This window comes from Anopheles cruzii, chromosome 2 (assembly GCF_943734635.1).
Source record: "Anopheles cruzii chromosome 2, idAnoCruzAS_RS32_06, whole genome shotgun sequence".
NCBI lineage: Eukaryota > Metazoa > Arthropoda > Insecta > Diptera > Culicidae > Anopheles > Anopheles cruzii.
This window is the reverse complement of record NC_069144.1, coordinates 16515112-16536170: the sequence shown is the minus strand read 5'-3', so window position 1 is coordinate 16536170 and position 21059 is coordinate 16515112. Positions and strand designations below refer to the sequence as shown.

Here is a 21059-nt window from a genome sequence, read left to right as displayed (position 1 = left end):
ATTTGTCCACTTTCGCCGTTCCCACGCATAGCTGTAGCTGTCTCACATCGTTCTGTCCCGCTTGTGAGTGCACTGCGAACTCCATTTTGCATTTCTCTTTTTTCTCGGCAATCTTGCTCATTCGGTTTCGTGTTGAGTATTCCAAAACAAGTCGAAAAATCGCGCTCCGCAAAGGTGGCCGTGTTTCCAAAGGTTAGTTTCTGTCCCATACGCGTATAAGCACTGGGAAAGGTATAAGAAAAGATATTGCGTTCATCGGCGAGTGATTGATTGCAAATTATGTCAAAGTTTGCCACGCGAAGAAACGAAAACGCGCCGACGAGCGTCGCAGACGATGAATTCGATCGCCTGACAAAAAAGGATTAGAAAGAAAAGTGCTACACACACGGGTAAAAGTGACGAACGCGCCGCCACCTTCCGCTGTACATTATCAGCGCCTTTTTCAGTCGCTTGGGCATTTCGTAGCAATCCGAGAGTCCTTCGGTGTGCGAGCTTCTTGTGGTGTCTTATCCGGTTCGTGCGAGACCCTGTTTGTTGCGTCGGATAGTTGATGGCTGTCTAAAACGGTTTGGCGATAATTTTCTTTTCGCTTTTCGCAGTGGTTGCATAGTGAAGTTTCAGTTTGCCCTCCCGTGTCTCTAGCCTCAGCGTGTGCATAGCGGGTGTGCTTCTGCAAAGAAATTGACGGATTGATTGTTTCCAGCAGCCTTGGTGCAGCAGCAGTGTAACAAACTCCATCGTTTCGAATATAATTGCGTTTACTCCGCCGTCGTATTGGCATGAAAATCTAACGCTTGCCGCTGCCAACAGCGATACGGCAAAGCGGGCGGTGACGTGCAAGAAGAAGCATCGCACGGATGACGAAGAAATCTAATCCGTGGCGTTACAGTCTCTCCGCACTGTCCCGGTCGTCGTCATGTGTCCACCCCGTCGCGACCCGAAGGAGGAAAGGAAAGGCGGGCCGCGAAGGGACGGCGGAGTTTCTTCCCGTCTTGATTTCGGTGTTTCTTGCTGTATTTCCTTCCTGTCGCCTATGCGATGCCTCACTCTTTCTCGACTCCGTTCTCCCTCACTCTTTCCTCTCTCTCTCTGTCTTACTTTCGCGGACCACCGACATTTCGAACGCACCTCATACTCTCAAAATGGAGCAATGCAACGAAGGCAACAATGGAAGAGAGTGGAAAAGCACGGACCAGAGAGCAAGAGAGAGAGACAGACAGAACGGAGTGATGTTTACATTCCGTTTGTGCAACGCAGTTTTTGACAGTCCTGTTCCTTTCGTCGGTTATTCGAGGAAATTGTGACCGGAATTACGCTTAATTCTTGCACGCCAAACGTTGTTGGCACGATAGTGCGAAAAAACCCTGTCCTTCCGACAGTCACAAAGAGAGAAAGAGAGAGACCAAAAATAAGAGCGACGAAGAGAAAACTATTTTTTCGAGCGCGTGACCTTCGGCAGCTTTCGCAACTTCTAGCGCGCTATTGTTATTGGTTGGCACAATCGATTCGCCACATAAAAATATGTAGTTCCCTCTCGATACGTGGACGTGGTGTAGTTTGTCGCCACTCTCGTGTGTGATAGTCTAAAGTGTGTGTAGAATCTGCGAAAAGAAGGAGAAATGACCCTCGGAACTCCAAAGTAGAACCTATTCGACTGTCCCCCCGCCCAAATAGACCCAATTATGCCACCGCGATTGTTTGGCGGGGGTTTACAACACCGTACACAAAAGATATTTGAGAAGGACCTTGAGTTTTTCGACTTTTGCGGCCTAAGAGTGCCTCTAGCACAACTACACGTCTGGAAGATATTTTTATTGGGCACGCGAAACAAATGCACAAAAATTACACAATGCAATCTCCCGCATAACCACACATACACACACTCTCATGTACGTGAGTTAAGAGCGCGGAAGGTGCATCCGCTCCGAAGACTGTGTACAGCAAACACACGTACACCATCGGGCAAACGGCAGGCGTGCCGTTGTTTTTGTCGCCCGTCTCTGTATTCCAAACATACGGATTCCTACGGTGTTTTGCGCCAGAGCAGTGTTGCCATCGTAGCAGACGTCGGCGAAGCATTGATTTTTTATGTTTTAACTTTTAACCGAAAAGTAAACGTTGAGTTGTCAGTAGCTTTCTGTTTCCGGAAGCTGACATGGAAGGGTAAACTCTTTTTCGTTCACCCTAAAGTTATCGTTTACAATTTACATTCTTGTCGTTTGCTGTTAACACTCCTGAAAAGAAATTGAATAGAATTCAAAACATGCCCAACAGTTTCAATGCGCGGGTACAAAAAGAGACACAAGATCGAAACGGTACTTGCTGCCCATCACATCACATTTGGGGCCAGTAAGAACCATACCAACGGAACGAGAACGAGAATGGCCAGATGCTTGCGAATAAAGCTAGTTTCAAAACGTGCGCCGGCCAAGAATGGTAACAAAACAAAAACGGATAAATACATACGAAACTCTGTGGAACGGGCCAACACTCGAGGCGGTAGCACAGAAGAGGCACAATATCTTGCGGCTTTTTATAGTTCATCTCATAATTGTTAGATTAGCTTAGATGGAAGAAACCGATCCAACGGCGCCACAGAACCGGCATGGGCCTTTCTAATTCTTTCCACCACTCTTCGGCCTCTGGCGCTTCTGCAGATCAAATGCAATTTGTGATTACGGCGGTGGTGGTTGAAAAAGGACCGGTCTGCTGTCGTCGAAAACAAAATCACCGGCGGCTGGCCTGAACGTCGAACAAGACGCGCAGTGCCAAAGCATACCGTCCGTTGATAATAGTTTTGCACCCTCTATTTTTGAAATAATATATTCAACCAAAACTCGCGTAGGTATGTGTTTGTGTGTGTGTGGAGCAGGGGATTAGCGACGATAAGAAGAAAAAAACATGATCGACACAAACGCACACATGGACAAATCGGTTAAAAGAGGAAAAATAGCAACATCATCATCATCGGCGCACCTCTGCCATTCGATGCTGGAAAAGGGGGGCTTTTGCGGTAAACGAGGTCAAAACACGGCGGAGAAGCGATGCGAGAAGTTCATCTTCTTTTGCTGCTTGTGTTGCTGGGCCAGCATCCCAAAACACCCCACTCTATTTCTTTCTCTAATTCTTAAACCACGGCCACGGATGATGGTGTTTTGTTTTGCGTTAGACCGCTTGCTTTGGTTTTGCATCACCATTGATGGTTGAGGAATAGAGCGAGCGAGCGAGTGTTACAGTAACACTTTTTGGAGGGGAAATCGATTTAAAAACTTACGACACGTTGGCATTCTAAATTCCAGCCCAACTTTGCGTAGACTTATCACGAAGAGAAAATATTAATGATACACACTTTTCACTAGTATTTTCAACGAAGTACTTCGACCGGTTTGAGTAAAAAACACGGCCTACTGTAGGCTGCGAATGATTATCGAGCTGCGGCAAACCTCACCTCGAGCGTCATTTTCTATTAATGATATTAATGAAGAGAAAAATAAACATGTGTTGTGCATCGTTCTCTTCACAAGCAGTATAATAAGAACCAGCAAAGTGTTGCAAGAAATCACAAATGCGCTACTAACGATTACATGTGTATCTTGCTGCCTACTTTCAGATTACGTCCCCGTTACCGTTTTGAGTTCCTTTTCTAGTTTCTGAATTTTGTTTCCCTTGGAATCATTTAAACCAATCAATTGTGTCCGATTACGGAAGCGTAAGAATTTGACCAAGAGAAAAATCAATCGCAACAACGCGCAATGGCCGACCAACAACAGTACTTTTTGAAGTGGAATGACTTCCAGACGAACATGGTTACCTCGTTCCGACACCTCCGGAACGAAAAGAGCTTCACAGACGTACGTAGTAGAAGCGTTTCGACCCTACGAACGTGCGCCACACTTTACCTAGCTAATTTTTTCCTTTTTTTCCAGGTAACACTAGCGTGCGAAGGACAAACGTGCAAAGCACACAAGATGGTCCTGTCTGCCTGTAGTCCTTACTTTAAATCTCTTCTAGAGGTAAGACACGAAAGGGTGGCATGCGCTGCCGTACAGTGCAGTATTTGATTGACTTAACTGTTCGTGTTTGTATTTGCAGGAAAACCCTTCCAAACACCCGATAATCATCCTCAAAGACGTGTCCTACAGCCATTTGCAGGCGATTCTCGAGTTCATGTACGCCGGCGAGGTGAACGTGTCGCAGGAGCAGCTCCCAACATTTCTAAAAACCGCCGACCGACTGAAAGTGAAGGGCCTCGCGGAAACGCCGACGAATATCAAACGCGAGGGCTGAGATAACCCCACAGCGGGTTACATGCAGCCGCTTTTGCTTTAACGTTTTTTTTATTTACGTTCACCTTTCTACTCTTCCTTTTTTAAAATGAAACAGAAATCTTCTATATATATACAGATTATATATATACACACACACACACAGTACCGCCACATTACCTATTAGTAGTGAAAGGAAAGGATAGTAAGCGAATGAAATGGACTCTGTGCATAAGCAGTTTTATGTGTGGGGTGCTAGTGTACGTCGAAGGATTTGAAAATGAGGATGTTTATGTGTTTTTTCTGTTCTTTTGTAAGAGCCAAATCACATCCCAATGGTCCGTGGGATGTATTTTGCATCAACCGCCTAGAGACTACTATTTGCAGACGCCTACTGGGGTAGTGAGATCGTAGTAATCGACAGAGAGCAGAGCAACTATTGCAAAAAGGTAAAACAGGATAGCAAAAAGTAGGCGACGGAAAGTAGAAGATCCCAAGGGAAGCGGATCAACAAGCGGCGTGTGTGGCTATAATATAAACGAAGTGTGTTCGATCGACGGTACGAAATATGTTAGTAGTGACGTTTTGAGGACATGCAATTATCGAGAGCAACACACAATTTAAAGGAGGTAGAAGAAGATGAAGTGAGGAACCAACATATTATTATTATGATAGTATCTAAACAATGCAAACTGCACCTAAGAAAAGCGGGGAAAACAAGTTTAATTGAATGCCGCGAAATTGGTAGATGTGAACCGATAGATGCAGGTGAACGAGAGGGCTGTGGCCGATGTGTATGATAGGGAATGGGGGAGTGACGCGCGGTTCTTACCTGCCCCGAGAAACGGTGACTGTAAGCATGATGCGCGATTGTACGAAGAAGGAGGGTATAGTTTTTGTTCGTGCGACTAAAGCTAAAAGACAGACTCATACCGGACGTAGGTGATAGAGGTCAGCAAATTCTTATACAAATTGGCAGCACAGAAGAATACGATGTTGTGAAAGAATAGTTTAACACTGAATTTTTGTACATGCCGCGCCGAGGCCAGTAAAACATCAGCTCCCCGAAGTGTTTGTTTCGTACACTTATGGATCAGGCTTTTTCCAGCAGTTTGTTAGACGATTCCAGAGATAGTCAGAGAATGGTATGATACGATCTGTACCTTCTCTCCTTCCAAGCACCTCTACCGGTGAAGCCGAAGAACCGAAGAGCGCACGTTGACTTTATGATTAAAGAAGCACCATATTATTACCATTTATTCCAAATGAAGAAACAAGTGAACAACAACCCTTCCTTTATCGTCTAAAACAATGTTTCAGCATCTTTGACTAGCTATAGAAGCGCAATGATATGATAGTGTGCCTATATCGCGTTGGTTTGCGTGGTCGGGTGAACCATTCGAAAGTCAATCGATCCGTGTATAGCAGCAGCATACATAGAAAGGCGCTAGAATTCAACGGAAGAATTGAGTTTATCGGTGGACTATCGGTGATTGCTTGACTTCCCGTAAACCCCGACCGAATACGTAGTCTATATTGTGCGTTTGGTTTTTTTGTTGGTTTCAATTCACGTATAAAGTTGTATTTCGTCTATTTCAAGATTTACTTTCACAATCCCAAGCGACCGAAATATTTTATCGAAAAAAATTACCCCGCCAGTAAGGAGGCATACGAATAAAGATAGTTAGAGAGAAACTGAGAAGGCAATGTTGCGTGATGTTTTATATTTATATGATACTTTAAAAAGCCTTATCCCTAAACTGAAAATTGATAGTACATAATATCACCGCCACGTGATCGTTATCGGCTTTCCGCAGTTCCGCATCATCCACTGCCCCGAAGAAGCTCCAGCTCGCGGTAAGCCTTTTCCAACATCCTTTTCTTCCAGTTCTGGTACGTTTCCACTTTCTCTGGACTTCCGTGCTTCCGTGAGGCATGTTTGCTGTCGGTTTGCCCCCTAGTCTCTTCCTCGATCTGCATCGCTGGTTCTTTATTGTCATCTTGGGCACTATTGGCTACCGGCGCATTTGCGAGACATTTTTCCCAGTTTTTCTCCAGCATTGTCCATTGCGTCGGTTTCAGGTGACTGAGCGCGACGAGCTTGGTTTTGGGCGGTTTCACTTTCCGCCGCTGACACGCCTGATAAACGGCCATCGCCGCGTACTGTGGATGGGTAAAATCGGAACCGGTACCGGTGTCGGCGTGACGTTTGTACGCTTCCAGTAACCCCGTCGCTTCCTTTTGCACCTGATTCAACCCAAGTTGCACGCAAATCTCTCCGATTCCGACCGTTCGGGTGATGTCCAAAACTTTCTCCACCATTCGGCGACCACCAGAGTAGGCCGGCTTTTTGAGACCCGAAAGTTTGAGAGCAGTCTCGGTGTCGAACGGTAGCCCCAGTAGACTGGCCGCAAGATCGATACAGAGTGTTGCTTTTGCGGATTCGCTCAGATTGCCCGTGAGCGCACCGGAAGAGCGAATCAGAAGCAATCGGTGCAGCTCGGTTGATTTGCTGCAGAAGTAAGACCGTGAATGCCAATTGGCTTTACGAAACCGTCCATCAACGAATACTTACGGTGCGAGAGATTCATGGCTTGCTAGGCCTAGCTTTTGGATGTGCTGAAGTAGCAGTTTGTTATCGTTGCTCGCCATTGTTTTACGTGGTTGATCAGCAAAGCAGACTTCGGTTTGATCAAGTTTTGGCGCGCGATTTGGGTGCTGTCAAATCGCATTTTTCTTACAACAGTTCCGAACAAAAAAGCACCACCTCGCATTGACAGCCGAGAATAGAATATAAACAAACGTGTGCTTTTAAGTTAAAAACGTCAGTTTGTGTCAACACACCATCAAGCACATCGCATTCCAGGGAAATACTTTGCATTCGATGGCCTCGTTGCTTAAGATCACGGCTGGTATCCGGAAGAACGGTGTCCGAGGCCTCTGCCAGCATTTGGTAGGCCGTAAAAAGCTGAGCAACACCGGCAAGTTCCAGGCTGCGCTGATAAACGTGCCACCAACTGAGGTGACGAAACTCGCCAGTGGATTGCGAGTAGCAAGCGAAGATTCCGGATCGCAAACGGCGACCGTCGGACTGTGGATCGATGCTGGGTCACGGTATGAGAGCACTACCACCAACGGCGTAGCACACTTCCTCGAGCACATGGCTTTCAAGGGGACGGTCAAGCGTTCGCAGACCGATCTGGAGCTGGAGGTGGAAAACATGGGAGCCCACCTGAACGCGTACACGTCCCGCGAGCAGACCGTGTTTTACGCCAAGTGCCTTTCGAAGGACATCTCGAAAGCAGTGGAGATCCTGTCCGACATCATCCAACACTCGACGCTCGGTGAAGGCGAGATTGAGCGCGAACGGGGCGTGATACTGCGCGAAATGCAGGAGGTCGAAAGTAACCTGCAGGAGGTGGTGTTTGACCATTTGCATGCCACCGCGTATCAGGACACTCCGCTTGGCAACACCATCCTTGGTCCGACGAAGAACATCCAATCGATCGGGAAGACCGATTTGCAGAGGTACATCAGTGACCACTATAAGGCTCCCCGCATTGTGCTAGCCGCATCCGGCGGGGTTCGACACGAGGAGCTCGTCCGTCTGGCCGAAAAGAATCTCGGCCAGCTTAATGCGGCCTTCGACGGTTCAGGTTTGCTGGCTCCTTGCCGTTTCACCGGCTCGGAGGTTCGCGTCAGAGACGACTCGCTACCACTGGCACACGTCGCTATAGCGGTCGAGTCGTGCGGATGGCCCGACCAAGACAACGTGCCACTGATGGTAGCAAACACACTGATCGGTGCGTGGGACCGGTCGCAGGGCGGCGGTGCCAGTAATGCTTCGAAGCTTGCTGTTGCTAGCACCACCGACAACTTGTGCCACAGCTTCCAATCTTTCAACACCTGCTACAAGGACACGGGCCTGTGGGGAATCTACTTCGTTTGCGATCCGCTTACGTGCGAGGAGATGCTGTTCAACATACAGAACGAGTGGATGCGCTTGTGTACGATGGTGACTGAGGCTGAGGTCGAGCGTGCAAAGAACCTGCTGAAAACGAACATGCTTCTACAGCTCGACGGCACCACACAGATCTGCGAGGACATCGGACGCCAGATGCTGTGCTATGGTCGGCGCATTCCGTTGCACGAGTTGGAACGTCGAATCGACAGCGTCACGGCGCAGAACGTACGTGATGTGGCTATGAAGTATATCTTCGATCGTTGTCCTGCTGTGGCCGCCGTTGGGCCGGTAGAGAATCTACCCGATTACATGCGCATCCGTTCGGCGATGCATTGGGCCCGCGTGTAAACTTCGAACCACACAGAAGAGTAGCACCTCTCGTTCCTTGATTAAATTATTTGCCTTATAATTGGTGATGCATGTAAATAAACAATTACTTCAGTACTTTAAAAAATATCTCTTTTATTGAAAAACAATATAATCATCCAACCATTCTGTAATATTTTAAATTTAAATCGGTAGTATGAAAGGTGCCCAATTTTAACTATCTCTGTGCCGTGCTTCCTTATCATCAGCAAAATGGCGATTCACCGCACCGCGTACTGTTTTTTTTTGTGATGCATTGTATTATGATTATGCCATTTCTTTATCAGTATTCCAGCTTGAAGGGGAAGTACTTATGTGCGCTGCTGAAGTTGAAGGGAACCGTCCGCGCGCCCGTGTTGAAGCCATCCAGAACCTTAATCTCGTCGGCGGTCAGTTGAAAGTCGAAGATGTCAATATTCTGGCGGATGCGTTCGAGGCGCGATGACTTCGGAATCGGAACCGTGCCCAGCTCAATCAAATACCGTAGCACCACCTGACCCGCGCTCTTGCCGTACTTCTTAGCGATGCCAAGCACCCGTGGATCGTCGAGCGCATGTTTCGGAATGCCCTCTGTACCTACTACGGGGTCAGTTAGGTTCGGACGTCCCAGGGGACTGTACGAAGTGATGACGATATCATGCTGGCGGCAGAAATCAATCAACTTTCGCTGGTTGATACCCGGATTGCACTCGACCTGGTTGGTCACCGGTTTAACTTTACAGTTGGCTAACAGGCGCGTCAACTGTTCGCTGTTAAAGTTGGACACGCCGATACTCTTTACCTTGCCCGTCTCGAGCAGCCGCTCCATTGCACTCCAGGTTTCAAGGTAGTCAACGTCCGAGTTGATCGTACGGCCGGTAGCGTCCATTGGCATAAAGTCGCTCGGGGACCAGCCCGCGAACTTCCAACCAGTTGGCCAGTGCATTAAATACAGATCAACGTAGTCCAACCCGAGGTTGTCGAGCGATCGCCGAAATGCTTGCTCCACGTGTTCCGACGCATGATAGGTATTCCAGACCTGCAAGCGGGCAAATCATTATAGCTTTTCCCCCCGAAAACAGCTGCCATCTGAGCATGTTACCTTGGTGACAACATAAACATCTTCTCGCTTGATGACCCCTTCGGCGATTTTAGCTCGCACCGCCTGGCCGACTTGGTTTTCGTTCTGATAAAAGTACGCCGTATCGATGTGCCGGTAACCCTCGTCGATGGCCATTTTCACTGCGGCGATACCTTCCTCTTCGGTGGCCTAAACGAACCGGAGGAAAAGTATGGGAATCAGCATGCACAAGCTTCACTGATCGGTAGTGTGTTTTTTTGCCCTTCATTACCATGTACGTTCCCAATCCTAGGGCGGGCATCTCAAGGCCATTGTTCAGACGGACGGCTGGAACCTTTGGGGCCATATTTGATGCCACAAAACACGACTACACTCGATGGGGAGACAGAAAACGTGAATACGGATGGCGATACGCGAATGACCGACTGTTAAATGGCGAAAAGGCAATCAACTGTACTTATCGCGCAATGGAAATCGGCCCGTCAATCGCGTAAATATGGCTAATTGAGATTCTAGCCGTTGTCCCTGGCAGAAACGCGAAGGTACGGGTTGCATTAACCCTTCGATCCTCATCATTCGACCACTTGATTGCTCGCGAAGATCGCCCTGCGAAAAGACATCCCGCCCGTACCAGATGGAGTACTCAATCCACGAATTTACACGAAGCCCCCTCCCCTCTCTTTCTTGTTCGGGATTTTCGTAGGTTGACTCGGCTTTTTTCGGGATTTTCGTAGGTTGACTCGGGTGTCAGGTTCGTCATCAAAGTTAGGTTCGCAGTGTCTTAGTTAGGTTCCAAAATCAACTAGGTTCATAAAAACAACATTCACACAATTTTTTTTTTTTCTTCATCGTAAAATCTCTGTGCGTGTGCGGGTTCTACCGGCTTTTTCTGTGTGCTCCCAGGGAAAACCCCGGAAAATTTGCGGAAACCAATTTCGTGTCCGTTTTGCTGACTCCCGTTTTTAAAAAAGGTAAAACTAAAACACCGGTGAAAAGATTGCAAGGGTCGATGGTTCTGGCAAATAGTGTGTGAGGATTACGTTGCCTGCGGATGACGAAACGTCTCGAATGCTGAGAAAACGCGTGCCCTTTGCGATTTTCGCCGCGCATTGAAACACGATGACGAATTCACAGCGCTTGCCGCCGAGCAAAATGTCGTCGGATGTTGCACACAAAAAGTGGCCGACGCGCTTGTTTCGTTTTTTTGTGGCACCAATTTCGGTTTTGCTCTGCTCAGCACAAACCGTTGCTTTGATGTTGTCCTTCTTCCGGCAAATCGATTTTCCAAAGCAAGGCCACACAGTGCGCACTCTGGGCATCATTTTTGCCGCCCGCCATGTGGAGAGGCACGGTACCTTGAATGAGAGGCCGCCTTTTGTTCCACCGCGCTGTTTCCATGCGAACCGATCCGGGTGGCAGGCGAAAGGCTTGCTGCTTCTAGCATTTTCTAACGCCCGACCGTGTGTCGATCGCCATTTGCTGTCTCGGAACCATCCGTCCCTCTCGGCGGATGATGGTCCCTTTTTCGCTCGCTCCACTTGTTGGCGCTGGAGGGGCTTTTGTACTGTGCACACGACAGCCAGAGTCGAGTCCCCCCCCCCATTACTATGACAATCGATCTAATCCGCCAGTTACGTTGTTGAGCATCGCGGCGGGATTATTAGCGGCCGCTGGCGGTGATGGCGACGAACCACAGTCCCTTCCATTGAAAGCGTTTCTCCGTAATCGGTTCCCATCGTAAATTGCGTCCGTTGCCGGCGGCGAACACCATGCTCCGGGTTCCACTTGCGGACGCCATGTTGCCGCGACCTTTGGAGGGACGCATAATTTTGAAATGTGTGTTGAAATGTTAAGTTAAGGGCTTTCGATTTTTCGGCAGATTGAAAGTGAAAGTAGGGCTGAGATTTCGATCGTCGGCATCAGACGCCGTCATCGTGAGCGTGGTAATTATGCGTTCGCTTCCCATCCATTGATTGTCTTGTTGTTTGGCACGCGATGGACGCCGTGAACAGAATAATGTGGATTCATGAGAGACCCCCCGGAGAGAGAAAGAGAGGGTCAGTGTTGGGCTTTTGCCGGTAATATTATGCAATCCGTAGCAAAATTGGTCACATCCGGCGCAGCTTCTCATTCGTTTGGAAATACGATTCTTTTTCTGCCCGAAGACTCGCTCCTTTCTGATTTTGCTTTTACCTCTTCTTCCCCCGCAGTATTAACTCATCTCGATCATCAGAAACATGCCTGTCCCGGAGCTCCAGAAGCCAGCGCCCGCCTTCAGCGGTACCGCCGTCGTCGATGGGCAGTTCAAGGAGATTAGCCTGGCGGACTACCGTGGCAAGTACCTGGTGCTGTTCTTCTATCCGCTTGATTTCACCTTCGTCTGCCCGACGGAAATTGTCGCCTACTCCGACCGTGTGGAAGAGTTCCGCGCGAAGGGTTGCGAGGTCGTCGCCTGCTCGACCGACAGCCACTTTGCGCATCTCGCGTGGATCAACACACCGCGCAAGCAGGGAGGTCTGGGCGAGCTGAAGATCCCGCTGCTGGCGGACAAGTCGATGAAGATTGCCCGTGATTATGGTGTGCTGCAGGAAGAATCGGGCGTCCCGTTCCGCGGACTGTTCATCATCGACGGGAAGGGCAATCTGCGCCAGGTGACGGTAAACGATCTGCCGGTGGGCCGCAGCGTGGATGAGACGCTCCGATTGGTGGAAGCATTCCGCTACACGGACGAGTTTGGCGAAGTATGTCCCGCCAACTGGAAGCCGGGCAGCAAAACGATGGTTGCCGATCCGCAAAAGTCGAAAGACTACTTCAACGCTGTGAACTAAATCGACGAAATCCGAAAAAACTGCTATCAACGCGTCACGCGTGACCACCACGATGTCTAACTTTTCCGTGCACTCTTCTGCAAAAGCTCACCAGTAGTGTGTGTGATTGTTCTCATTTACATCCATCGAACACCAATGTCACCTTTTTACTAACTTCCGCCCGTACTTCACGCTGCTCTCGCCTTTCTGGATGACCGGGTAGAACCTGGAACCTGGGAGAAACGTAACATTAAGAGGCTCACATCAACGGTACGAACGAATAGCAGACGGGGCTGGCTGATATGATCAACCACCTGGAACGCCAAAAAGAAACAACAAAAGAGAGAATTAATTGGGATTCGCTCAAGCACAGTCGAGAATTGCATCCTCGCTGTGGGACACACAAAGAAAAACCCAAAATGCCGGAACGATGCTATGCTGGGGAAGATGGAGTGTGAAAATGAAACCCCCTGAGCAAAACTGGAAAGGCAGAAGCGTGCCGCACTATTGAGAACAATAAAATGGAAATGCAGTATTGAGTTTTTGTACAAGGTAGAGTCGTCTCTCATGTGTAATTGTAATTTATTCCGAAAATTATTCTGTAAAAATCAAATACAGTACGTCAAATTCCCATTCAATTACTAGCCAATCCATCACAATCGCCTGTGGCGCTAAATGGTAGCAGACAGACTCATCCGTCTTCCGGGCCCAATCTACTGATAAGAATTCTCGTGTACGCTTTGCGGTCACGTTTTTGCCGTCAGCTGTTCTTGGTTCCCAGGCACGGACTAGTCTGGTGAAAGAAGATAATGTGTCCGGCTAATCGACGCGCGACGCGGCAGGCCGATAACGGACCGGGATGGTTGATGACCAATCATATTTCCTTAAAGAAACCCCTTTTTTGACACCATTCACGCGCTCGATGTAGAACTCGTGTTGTTTGCGTATAAAGTTTAGCGCACACGCGACTGGCAAGGCTCATTTGCGTTCTGCGATTTATTTTTATACACTCGTTAACGACGCGATGATGAATTTTATTAGCGGTCCCTCGTTGAATCCCACGGTTCTTGAAAAAATGCATCATGTCCCCTATGGAAGCAAGTGCAACAGAGCACAGTTTAAACAGTTCATCGTTAAACAGCTCAATTAGTAAGATTCTAGACCCGTTGCTAATCATTTCCTGGACCGGTAGGCAGAAACGATTTCGCAATAATTGCACACTATTTCCAAACGCATGGAATCATCCAATGTTCAGGTTAAGTAACATTCAATCGATTTGTGATTACTTTTGAACAACCAATATCGCTCAACATTCGGCAATGAAAAGACGATGTAAATCAATAAAATTATCCTTTCATCGGAAGGACGTGCGGAGAATCGCGAAATCGCGATGATAAGTATAAGGGCTCGCACGGATCGGAGCAAGACAACGAAACGCTTGCGGGACCACGTAATGCATGATGCAAAGTCGAACGGTGCGCGCAAAAACTCATAAACCGGTCTCAGCCCGGTCGGCCACCTTCCGATGACGAAATGTTTGCGATGCGTTTCATTGTCAATGTCAAGACCACTTAACCTGTGTCTTGTAGAGCGGTTTTTGCCGGACGTTCTTTTCCTAGGTCAAGAAATGGGTCAACGAATTTCGTTATCTGCCCGGGTTGGGGTTATTTGGGGTGCTTGAGAATTCAGGAGCCCCGCTATAAATAATCGTGGGAATTTGTGCTCTTATCGCTTTCTGGCTTAGTTAATATTTTTATCTCATTTTCGCAACAGCATCTGTACATGTATTTTAATAAGTAATTTCTGTCGTGAATGCGTTTTGAGTAACTTAAAGCAATATGAATTGTAGTTTAGGTAAACTTAGTTTATTCTTTTATTTATGCTGGTTTGTTACGGGCGATTTCAAGTGCCGGCCGTAATAAAAACTGGTCACCTGCATCAATTTTACAGGAAAACAGTTACTGTTCTATGGGCAAACTCGGCCAGCAACCGGCCAACAGTGCTACTCTATCTGTATCAGTTTTTAAACTACTTGTTTATTGTGATCAATTTGCAATATTAAAATATGAACCATTTTTATGACCGTTATATGATACTTTACATTATACTGCCTGCAACTTCTAATTTATCTCGTCTTCTAAGCCGTTTCGATGTGCCAATGTGTTACAATGTCTTCTTCCAATCAACCAACCTGCCAATGGCCGTTGAGGCCGCAGTCAACCGTGTTCGGGTAGCACTACTACTTCAATCCGAACCCGGTTGACAGCTCGTGGCCTCAGAATTTCAGACTGAATCCCGGGCCCATAGCAAGCTGTCTCGATTCGGCGTACGTTGCGCCTCCCAGATGAAAGCCACCGATCGCATTGTCCGGAACCGGGTCATCTCCCTGTGTGGAGCAAAAATAATTGCGAACGGTTGTTCGTAAAAAAGTACCCTACGTGAACAACCCCCGAGGGGCGTGAAATTGAAACTTACCAGTTTCTTGAACTCACCACCACCGCTCGGTGGCTTGGGACTGGAAGCGAGTGCTTTCTTCAATCCGAGCTCACTCTTCGCCGGCCACGTTGGGAACATCGCGGGATCAATTGGTAGCGGAAGTTCGCGGAAGTAGGTGTGTTGGAGGGCAACTTCAGCCGTGAGGCGCTGCTTAGGATCGAACGTAAGCAAACCCTGCAGCAGCCCGATGCCCAGCTCGCTGGTAAGGTGGGAGAACTTTTTGCGCAGATTCGAGACGGGATACTCAGTGAACGTCATCTTCTGGACCGCCGGTAGCTGGTTGTAGCCGGGCCAGATTTTTTCGTTCGGTGTTCCAAGATCCTTGAAGATGCGGTTCAGCTGGTCGATTTCCGTTTTGCCCGGAAACAGTGCCGCCATCGACAGGAATTCGGCAAAAATGCAGCCCACTGACCAGATGTCGATCGGTGTCGAGTATTCCTTACAGCAAAGCAGTAGCTCTGGGGCACGGTACCAGAGCGTCACCACGATGGAGGTGTACGCTTTAAGCGGAGAACCGTATTCGCGTGCAAGTCCAAAATCTCCCACCTTCAAGATGCCCTTGTGTGAGAGCAGCAGATTGGAGGTTTTGAGATCACGGTGCAGGATCCAGTTGTCATGCAGGTGGGCCACGGCTCGGAGAAGCTGCTGTGTGAGACATTTCACTTCCCCGGGCAGAAAGACCTGCTTCTTGTGCTTCATCGTTTCCATCAGCGACTTCAGATCGTGCTCGACGTAGTCCATGACGATGAAAATTTTGTCCATATTGCTACCGACCACAATTTCGCGCACGGTCACGATGTTCGGGTGCTGGCCTTTGAGCAGCGTGTTGATCTCCCGGAGCGACGTTATTGGAAATCCTTCCTTTTCCTTCTCCATCTTTAGCCGCTTTAAGGCCACGATCTCTTCGGTGCGTTTATCCTTGGCCCGGTACACCACACCGTACGTTCCCTCCTCGATGCGATTGAGGCAGAGAAACTCCTCCACCGACCGGCAACCCTGAATGCCCGGGAAATACGGTGGTAGGGTGTTTTTCACTTCCACCTCTCGTTCCTCGTCACCTGCAGTGGCCCCGTCCGCCGTAGCGGATGGTTTCGGTGATTTGCTGCCATCCGGTTTCTTTCCCCGATCGTTATCGTGATCACCATCGTCACGGTTTGGCCGAGTCCGTAGATCATCGCGCGAGCGGCTGCTGTCACTGCGGCTTTCCTCGTGCCGGTGGTGCGGACTGCGCGATCGGCTTCTCGAGTCCGATTCCGAGCCCGATGCGGAGCGTGTTTGGGATTGGGATGGGGAGCGATACGAACCACTGTGGCTGTCCCGCCGATCGGACTTGGCGAGTTCCCCCACAGAGAGTGGACTAACCGGTGGCGGTTCTTCGTCTTCTTCCCCATTAGAACGGCCCTCGGATTCATCTTCTGATGCCCGGGAGCTGCTTGATTCCGATTCGGTTACACCTCTCGAAAGGTCGCCACGGTTAGGGTGATGTTGCCGTCGTTCGCGTCGTTGGTGTGTTCGCTTTCTGGCCAGCTGTTCTCGCTGCTCGTCCCCACTTAATATCACCACTTCTCCCTGTTCGTCTTCCTCTTCTCCTTCTTCGACCATCTCCGCCCCGGCGTCAGCGTCGTCCTCCTCATCGTTTTCATCATCGTCGTCATCCGATCCAGAATCCGTCTCAAGATCGCTCTCGTTGCGTTCCTCTTCTTTGCGCAGACGCCGAGCTTCCAGCTCTTCTCGCGCCAACTCTTTTCGCCGCAACATCTCACGGTCCGCTTCGAGCAGCTTTGCCCGCCGCGCTTCGTGTTCCCTTTCCTCTGCGGTCCGTGGTGCTCCTGTATCGTAACGATCCGGACTTTCAACGATCTCAACCACATCCAATCCGGTGCCGCGTGTTTCGTAACGATCGCGCTCACGCTGCTCCCGATGCTCCCGGTTGCGACCACGGTCGCGTATCTCTTTACCCATTTCCTCCTCCCGGTGATGCCGATGTTGATGTTCACGTTTTCGTTCGCGTTTCTCGCGATAATACTCCATCTCGTCGGTGTAAATTTCCGGATCCGGCACCACATCCCGCTCACGTTCGCGCACATCGCGCTGGTGCTGCTTGGAATCGTAGCGGTTTTTTTTGTTCAGCAAGCGCGTTCGCAGATCTTCTAGCATTTTTTCCGGATCCGCCTTCGAGTCGCCACAGGTCATCGCATTCACCACTTCCGTTCGCCGTTCTCGCTTCTCGGGGTACTCTCGCGCCCTTTCATAGTCTCGCTCGCGGTCACGTTCGCGATGTTCCCGTTCACGTTCCCGGTCCCGTTTGCTGTGATACGTTTCTCGCATTTCTCCATAGAATGGGTTGAGTTCGTAGCGTGTGCTGTGATGCTTTTCGCGGTTACTTTCGCGCATCCGCTCTCGGCCACTGCTGCCGAGTCCGGAAGCCCCAACCCGTGACGACTGTGAAGACCGGTGCTGTTCCCGGGAACCTCCTGAGTGGTGATCTCGCTCACGGTAGTGTTCCCGCTCCCCGCGGTTACCTCCTCCCCGTTCGCGGTCCCGTGCTTCACGTTCCAGCATATGATGGCGCATTTGCTGCTCCTTGGAATATTTGCTTCGCTCTTTCGGTTTTTTCTCTTTCCGTTTGCTGCCTCCGTAGTAGGCGTAGCTTGCTTGCGGTGGCTTGATGTCGAGCGAATCGTTCGTTTCCTCGTCGTCCGATGGACTCAGCTCAACGCCGCTCATCACCTGTCCATCTTCACTCTGGTCACCGTCGCTCATATTGTTCCGATTGCGTTCGAAGAACTCTTGTAAAATCTGCACAAACAATCCACTTCCTGTTTTCCAGTTTCCCGAAAATCTGCAGCTTTGTCTGCTGTCAAAACAAGAGCACTGACAGCACCAGCTGTCAAATGGTACCGGCGAAAACGACTGTCTGTTGTTACGCCACCAGGGCCTTTTTTGATGAAAATTACACACTGGAACCAAAACACAAACAAAACGGAACAAGAGTGAGGGGTCCGGACACATTTTGTTAGTCGATTAAGTTATTTTTGTGGGAAATGTTATCCATAAGAATGTATCGTGTGGCGAGGCACTCTCGGCTACCAGTGTTGAACCGGGGCGCGTCGCACATTCCTCCCGAGAACAATGAAATGCAAAGCAACAGTGAACTGGAATCCAAACTGGGCCCCAACGTGGTAAAACAGATCAACGAAGACAAGGAGCGGCTCCAGTGGCGCACCCCGTACTCGGAGCGATCGGACAGCTTTTACAGTGTGTTCAAGTTGTTCGCATCGGAAAACCGGAACTCTGAATTGGTGGAGAAAATGCAACAGCCAATCAATTTGGCACCGTCGGCCATTTATGAGTGGTGGCAAAGCCGCCGGGCGAGTATTGCTTCGCACATGCAGAGCTATATTCCGGAGCGACACGCAACCCTCGGTGACGACATTGCTACGGCCCATTTCATCGTACATCGAGGTGGATCCGTAAGGTACTAAAACGTCCAGCCGACAACGAAACGGTTTTCCCTAATATTTGCATTACCTGATCGTCCTTTGCAGGTTTCGGGGCGATAGCAAGTGGAAGCAAAAGGACGAGGACAATGAGTATGATTTGCCGCGACGTTACGTGCCCGGTTTTGTTCTAGAGGAGCTACGCTGCGACGGGATGCAGCTGTTCTATGAGGGCATGGAAAACATTCAAAAACTGATGTACTTGAAAAACGCCTCGTTCGAAAATGTAGCCCTGTTCGATGACTGGCATCTGGATCGGTTTTCCGGAAGCACATTTCCCTCGCTGGAGAAGCTCAATCTTCGTGGTACAGCCGTAACGCACCGTGGTTTGACTTGTCTCTACCGTTTACCCAGCCTGAAGATGGTACTGATTGATGACCCCGATAAAGATATTCTCTGGAAACTCATGGTGGCCACGCTGGAGGAGTGGAATCCCAAATTAAGGATTGTCTCCAATGAATGATGAGATGTCTGGAAGGAATTTCGAATAGAATAAAATACTGTCAGTCCGCATACCTATAGCTACCTTGATCCGGCCCCACAATAAAGGATGTAAACATGCGAACATCGGCGCTGCTACCAACCTTGTCATCTTCGTCGGTCTGTCAAAAATGAGGCTGTGTTTATTTTTTTATTAGTTCAAGAAAAGTACATCCCGAACCCTTATCAGTGCAGGTGGGCTGCGTTGCATTTGGGAGATGATTTTCTAGCAATGACTTTTTAAGTACTACAAATCACACATCAGTAAATTGCTGGCAAGATGTCAATTAACGTAGAGATAAAGTTGCGCCGAGCGAACAAAGTTTACTATGAAGGGGTTTGTGTTGCGTTCACGAATTCATAGGAGAAAATAATTTATTTTTGCTTTTTCTCAACAGGAAACGGTATCGGGCGTGGTACAAGTTGTCTGTGGTTCGGAAGTGAAACACGAAGGAATCACGGTGACCCTCGAGGGATCGGTAAACCTTCAAATTAGCAATAAGAACGTCGGCATCTTCGAGGCGCTCTACAACAGCGTGAAACCGATCACGCTTCTCAATCAGCACAGCGATCTAGCACCGTCGGGCAAGCTACCGATCGGTACGAGCGAGTTTCCGTTTGAATTCCCGTTAATATGTCCGCGGGAGCCGAAAACGTTGTACGAAACATACCACGGTGTGTTCGTAAACATAACATACATGCTGCGGTGCGATATAAAGCGTAGCTTTCTGGCCAAAAGTGTTCAACGAGTTCAACAATTCATCATCCAATACCGGCCCGTCGTGGAGCGGCCTCCAAAGGAGGTTCAGTTTTCCATCAGTCCCGACACGCTGCAGAAAACGGCCAAAGAGCGGATCTCTATTCCACGGTTTCTCATCTCCGGAACACTCGACTCGACGGACTGTTGTGTGACAAAACCGTTCACAGGCACAGTGACCGTGCACCACACGGAGGTGGCGATCAAATCGATCGAAATACAGTTGGTGCGCGTGGAAACGTGCGGCTGTGCGGAAGGGTACTCGCGCGATGCAACCGAAATTCAAAATATTCAGATAGCGGACGGAAATGTCTGCCCGAAGGTGGCGATTCCGATCTATATGACGCTCCCGAGACTGTTCACGTGTCCGACCCTGATAACAAAGAATTTTAAAGTTGGTGAGTACCAGAAAGGGCCCAGGCTAAGGCCCAAAAAAAGAAAACACAGAATATGTTCGTTTTTTTTACCCGTACTGTTTCTATTTGCAGAGTTTGAGGTGAATCTCGTAATAATCTTTGGTGACGACTATCTGGTGACGGAAAACTTTCAAATACTCCTAAATAGAACAGCATAATACCGAAGCGGTTCGCGGTGTCTCCATTCCAATCGTTTTTTTCCCCTGAAGCAATAAAACTTGTCTTTTAGTTCTCACAACACATTTGCTATTTGTTTAGCCTTTATTCAATCATACAGTGGATGGCGAAAATAATCTTAGTTCAAGAACACAAAACTTTGATATTATCATCCACGAGATACTACTTTGGCTTGTGGATTGCCGCACTATCCTGTGGTGCGGGGAAATGTTCACCTATAAGACTTGTTTCTTCTTGAATGATTTTTGTTTCGTCGATTTTTGACCAGGTTTCGAGTCACCATTACCAGGAACGGTCATCAACTTGTAGGTTTCATGTAAATAATGCGTCCCTAGAACATAATGCCGTTGTAATTTGTTTCCTAATAACGATTCAGGTCCCTTATAGCAGAAAATGTCAACTTCTTATAATGAGAGGTGAATCATACCAAAGATTCATCACTCCAAAACAGCTTTTCTCGCAATAAGCGAGGTTTCAATGCATGGAGATAGTAAAATACCATTCTTTTTTTCGTATTGGCCATGATTAGGTGCGGAATTTTGTTGAAACAAGGCCAGATTTGTCTGCATGCTATAGGCTACGTCGAATGATATGCACGAAAGGAAGTTGTATACCTTCTGATTTTCGTTTTGGGCCAATGTTTGAGGCCGATTGAAAATGGTTTTTGGAGGAGATTTTCAGTATACGTTTATCAACTCGTTTTGGTGATGATTTCTTGCGGCCACAAACTTTAATATGATGAATACGACCTTCATTTTCATACAGCTTGAT

At 48.6% G+C, this 21059-nt stretch overlaps 8 protein-coding genes across 12 annotated transcripts; 5 read left to right on the top strand and 3 right to left on the bottom strand.

Moving 5' to 3' along the window:
• The first annotated feature begins 114 nt into the window (after nucleotides 1-114).
• Nucleotides 115-5964, top strand: LOC128269447 (longitudinals lacking protein-like). Of its 5 annotated transcripts, none has more exons than XM_053006907.1 (4): nucleotides 115-192; nucleotides 3611-3851; nucleotides 3927-4013; nucleotides 4093-5964. In XM_053006907.1, the coding sequence occupies exons 2-4, from the start codon at nucleotides 3753-3755 to the stop codon at nucleotides 4285-4287; spliced, it is 381 nt and encodes a 126-aa protein (XP_052862867.1). In that variant the 5' UTR covers nucleotides 115-192; nucleotides 3611-3752; the 3' UTR covers nucleotides 4288-5964. The 5 variants fall into 5 exon arrangements, with proteins under 5 accessions (XP_052862867.1, XP_052862869.1, XP_052862868.1 ...); XM_053006909.1 differs by lacking the exon at nucleotides 115-192 and adding an exon at nucleotides 263-389; XM_053006908.1 differs by lacking the exon at nucleotides 115-192 and adding an exon at nucleotides 1562-1639.
• Nucleotides 5965-6059: 95 nt separating this feature from the next.
• On the bottom strand, nucleotides 6060-6966 carry LOC128268176 (origin recognition complex subunit 6). Its single transcript, XM_053005202.1, has 2 exons — nucleotides 6841-6966; nucleotides 6060-6777 (listed from the first exon to the last, which is right to left on the bottom strand). Exons 1-2 carry the CDS (start codon nucleotides 6915-6917, stop codon nucleotides 6090-6092), a joined length of 765 nt encoding a protein of 254 aa, XP_052861162.1. The 5' UTR covers nucleotides 6918-6966; the 3' UTR covers nucleotides 6060-6089.
• A 146-nt stretch (nucleotides 6967-7112) lies between these two features.
• Nucleotides 7113-8675, top strand: LOC128277337 (mitochondrial-processing peptidase subunit beta-like). The gene has a single exon (XM_053015785.1). The coding sequence runs from the start codon at nucleotides 7150-7152 to the stop codon at nucleotides 8575-8577; it is 1428 nt and encodes a 475-aa protein (XP_052871745.1). The 5' UTR covers nucleotides 7113-7149; the 3' UTR covers nucleotides 8578-8675.
• LOC128277345 (1,5-anhydro-D-fructose reductase-like) lies at nucleotides 8675-10175 on the bottom strand. Its single transcript, XM_053015793.1, has 3 exons — nucleotides 9927-10175; nucleotides 9677-9844; nucleotides 8675-9613 (listed from the first exon to the last, which is right to left on the bottom strand). The coding sequence occupies exons 1-3, from the start codon at nucleotides 9999-10001 to the stop codon at nucleotides 8879-8881; spliced, it is 978 nt and encodes a 325-aa protein (XP_052871753.1). The 5' UTR covers nucleotides 10002-10175; the 3' UTR covers nucleotides 8675-8878.
• A 329-nt stretch (nucleotides 10176-10504) lies between these two features.
• Nucleotides 10505-13014, top strand: LOC128277354 (peroxiredoxin 1-like). Its single transcript, XM_053015803.1, has 2 exons — nucleotides 10505-10626; nucleotides 11866-13014. The coding sequence occupies exon 2, from the start codon at nucleotides 11893-11895 to the stop codon at nucleotides 12481-12483; it is 591 nt and encodes a 196-aa protein (XP_052871763.1). The 5' UTR covers nucleotides 10505-10626; nucleotides 11866-11892; the 3' UTR covers nucleotides 12484-13014.
• A 1601-nt stretch (nucleotides 13015-14615) lies between these two features.
• Nucleotides 14616-17721, bottom strand: LOC128277330 (cyclin-dependent kinase 11B). Its single transcript, XM_053015775.1, has 2 exons — nucleotides 14938-17721; nucleotides 14616-14848 (listed from the first exon to the last, which is right to left on the bottom strand). Exons 1-2 carry the CDS (start codon nucleotides 17719-17721, stop codon nucleotides 14738-14740), a joined length of 2895 nt encoding a protein of 964 aa, XP_052871735.1. The 3' UTR covers nucleotides 14616-14737.
• Nucleotides 17722-17883: 162 nt separating this feature from the next.
• On the top strand, nucleotides 17884-19052 carry LOC128277348 (distal membrane-arm assembly complex protein 2). The gene is made up of 2 exons (XM_053015796.1): nucleotides 17884-18436; nucleotides 18507-19052. The coding sequence occupies exons 1-2, from the start codon at nucleotides 18003-18005 to the stop codon at nucleotides 18919-18921; spliced, it is 849 nt and encodes a 282-aa protein (XP_052871756.1). The 5' UTR covers nucleotides 17884-18002; the 3' UTR covers nucleotides 18922-19052.
• A 43-nt stretch (nucleotides 19053-19095) lies between these two features.
• On the top strand, nucleotides 19096-20334 carry LOC128277347 (vacuolar protein sorting-associated protein 26C). Its single transcript, XM_053015795.1, has 3 exons — nucleotides 19096-19275; nucleotides 19337-20093; nucleotides 20184-20334. The coding sequence occupies exons 1-3, from the start codon at nucleotides 19219-19221 to the stop codon at nucleotides 20267-20269; spliced, it is 900 nt and encodes a 299-aa protein (XP_052871755.1). The 5' UTR covers nucleotides 19096-19218; the 3' UTR covers nucleotides 20270-20334.
• The last annotated feature ends 725 nt before the right edge of the window (nucleotides 20335-21059 follow it).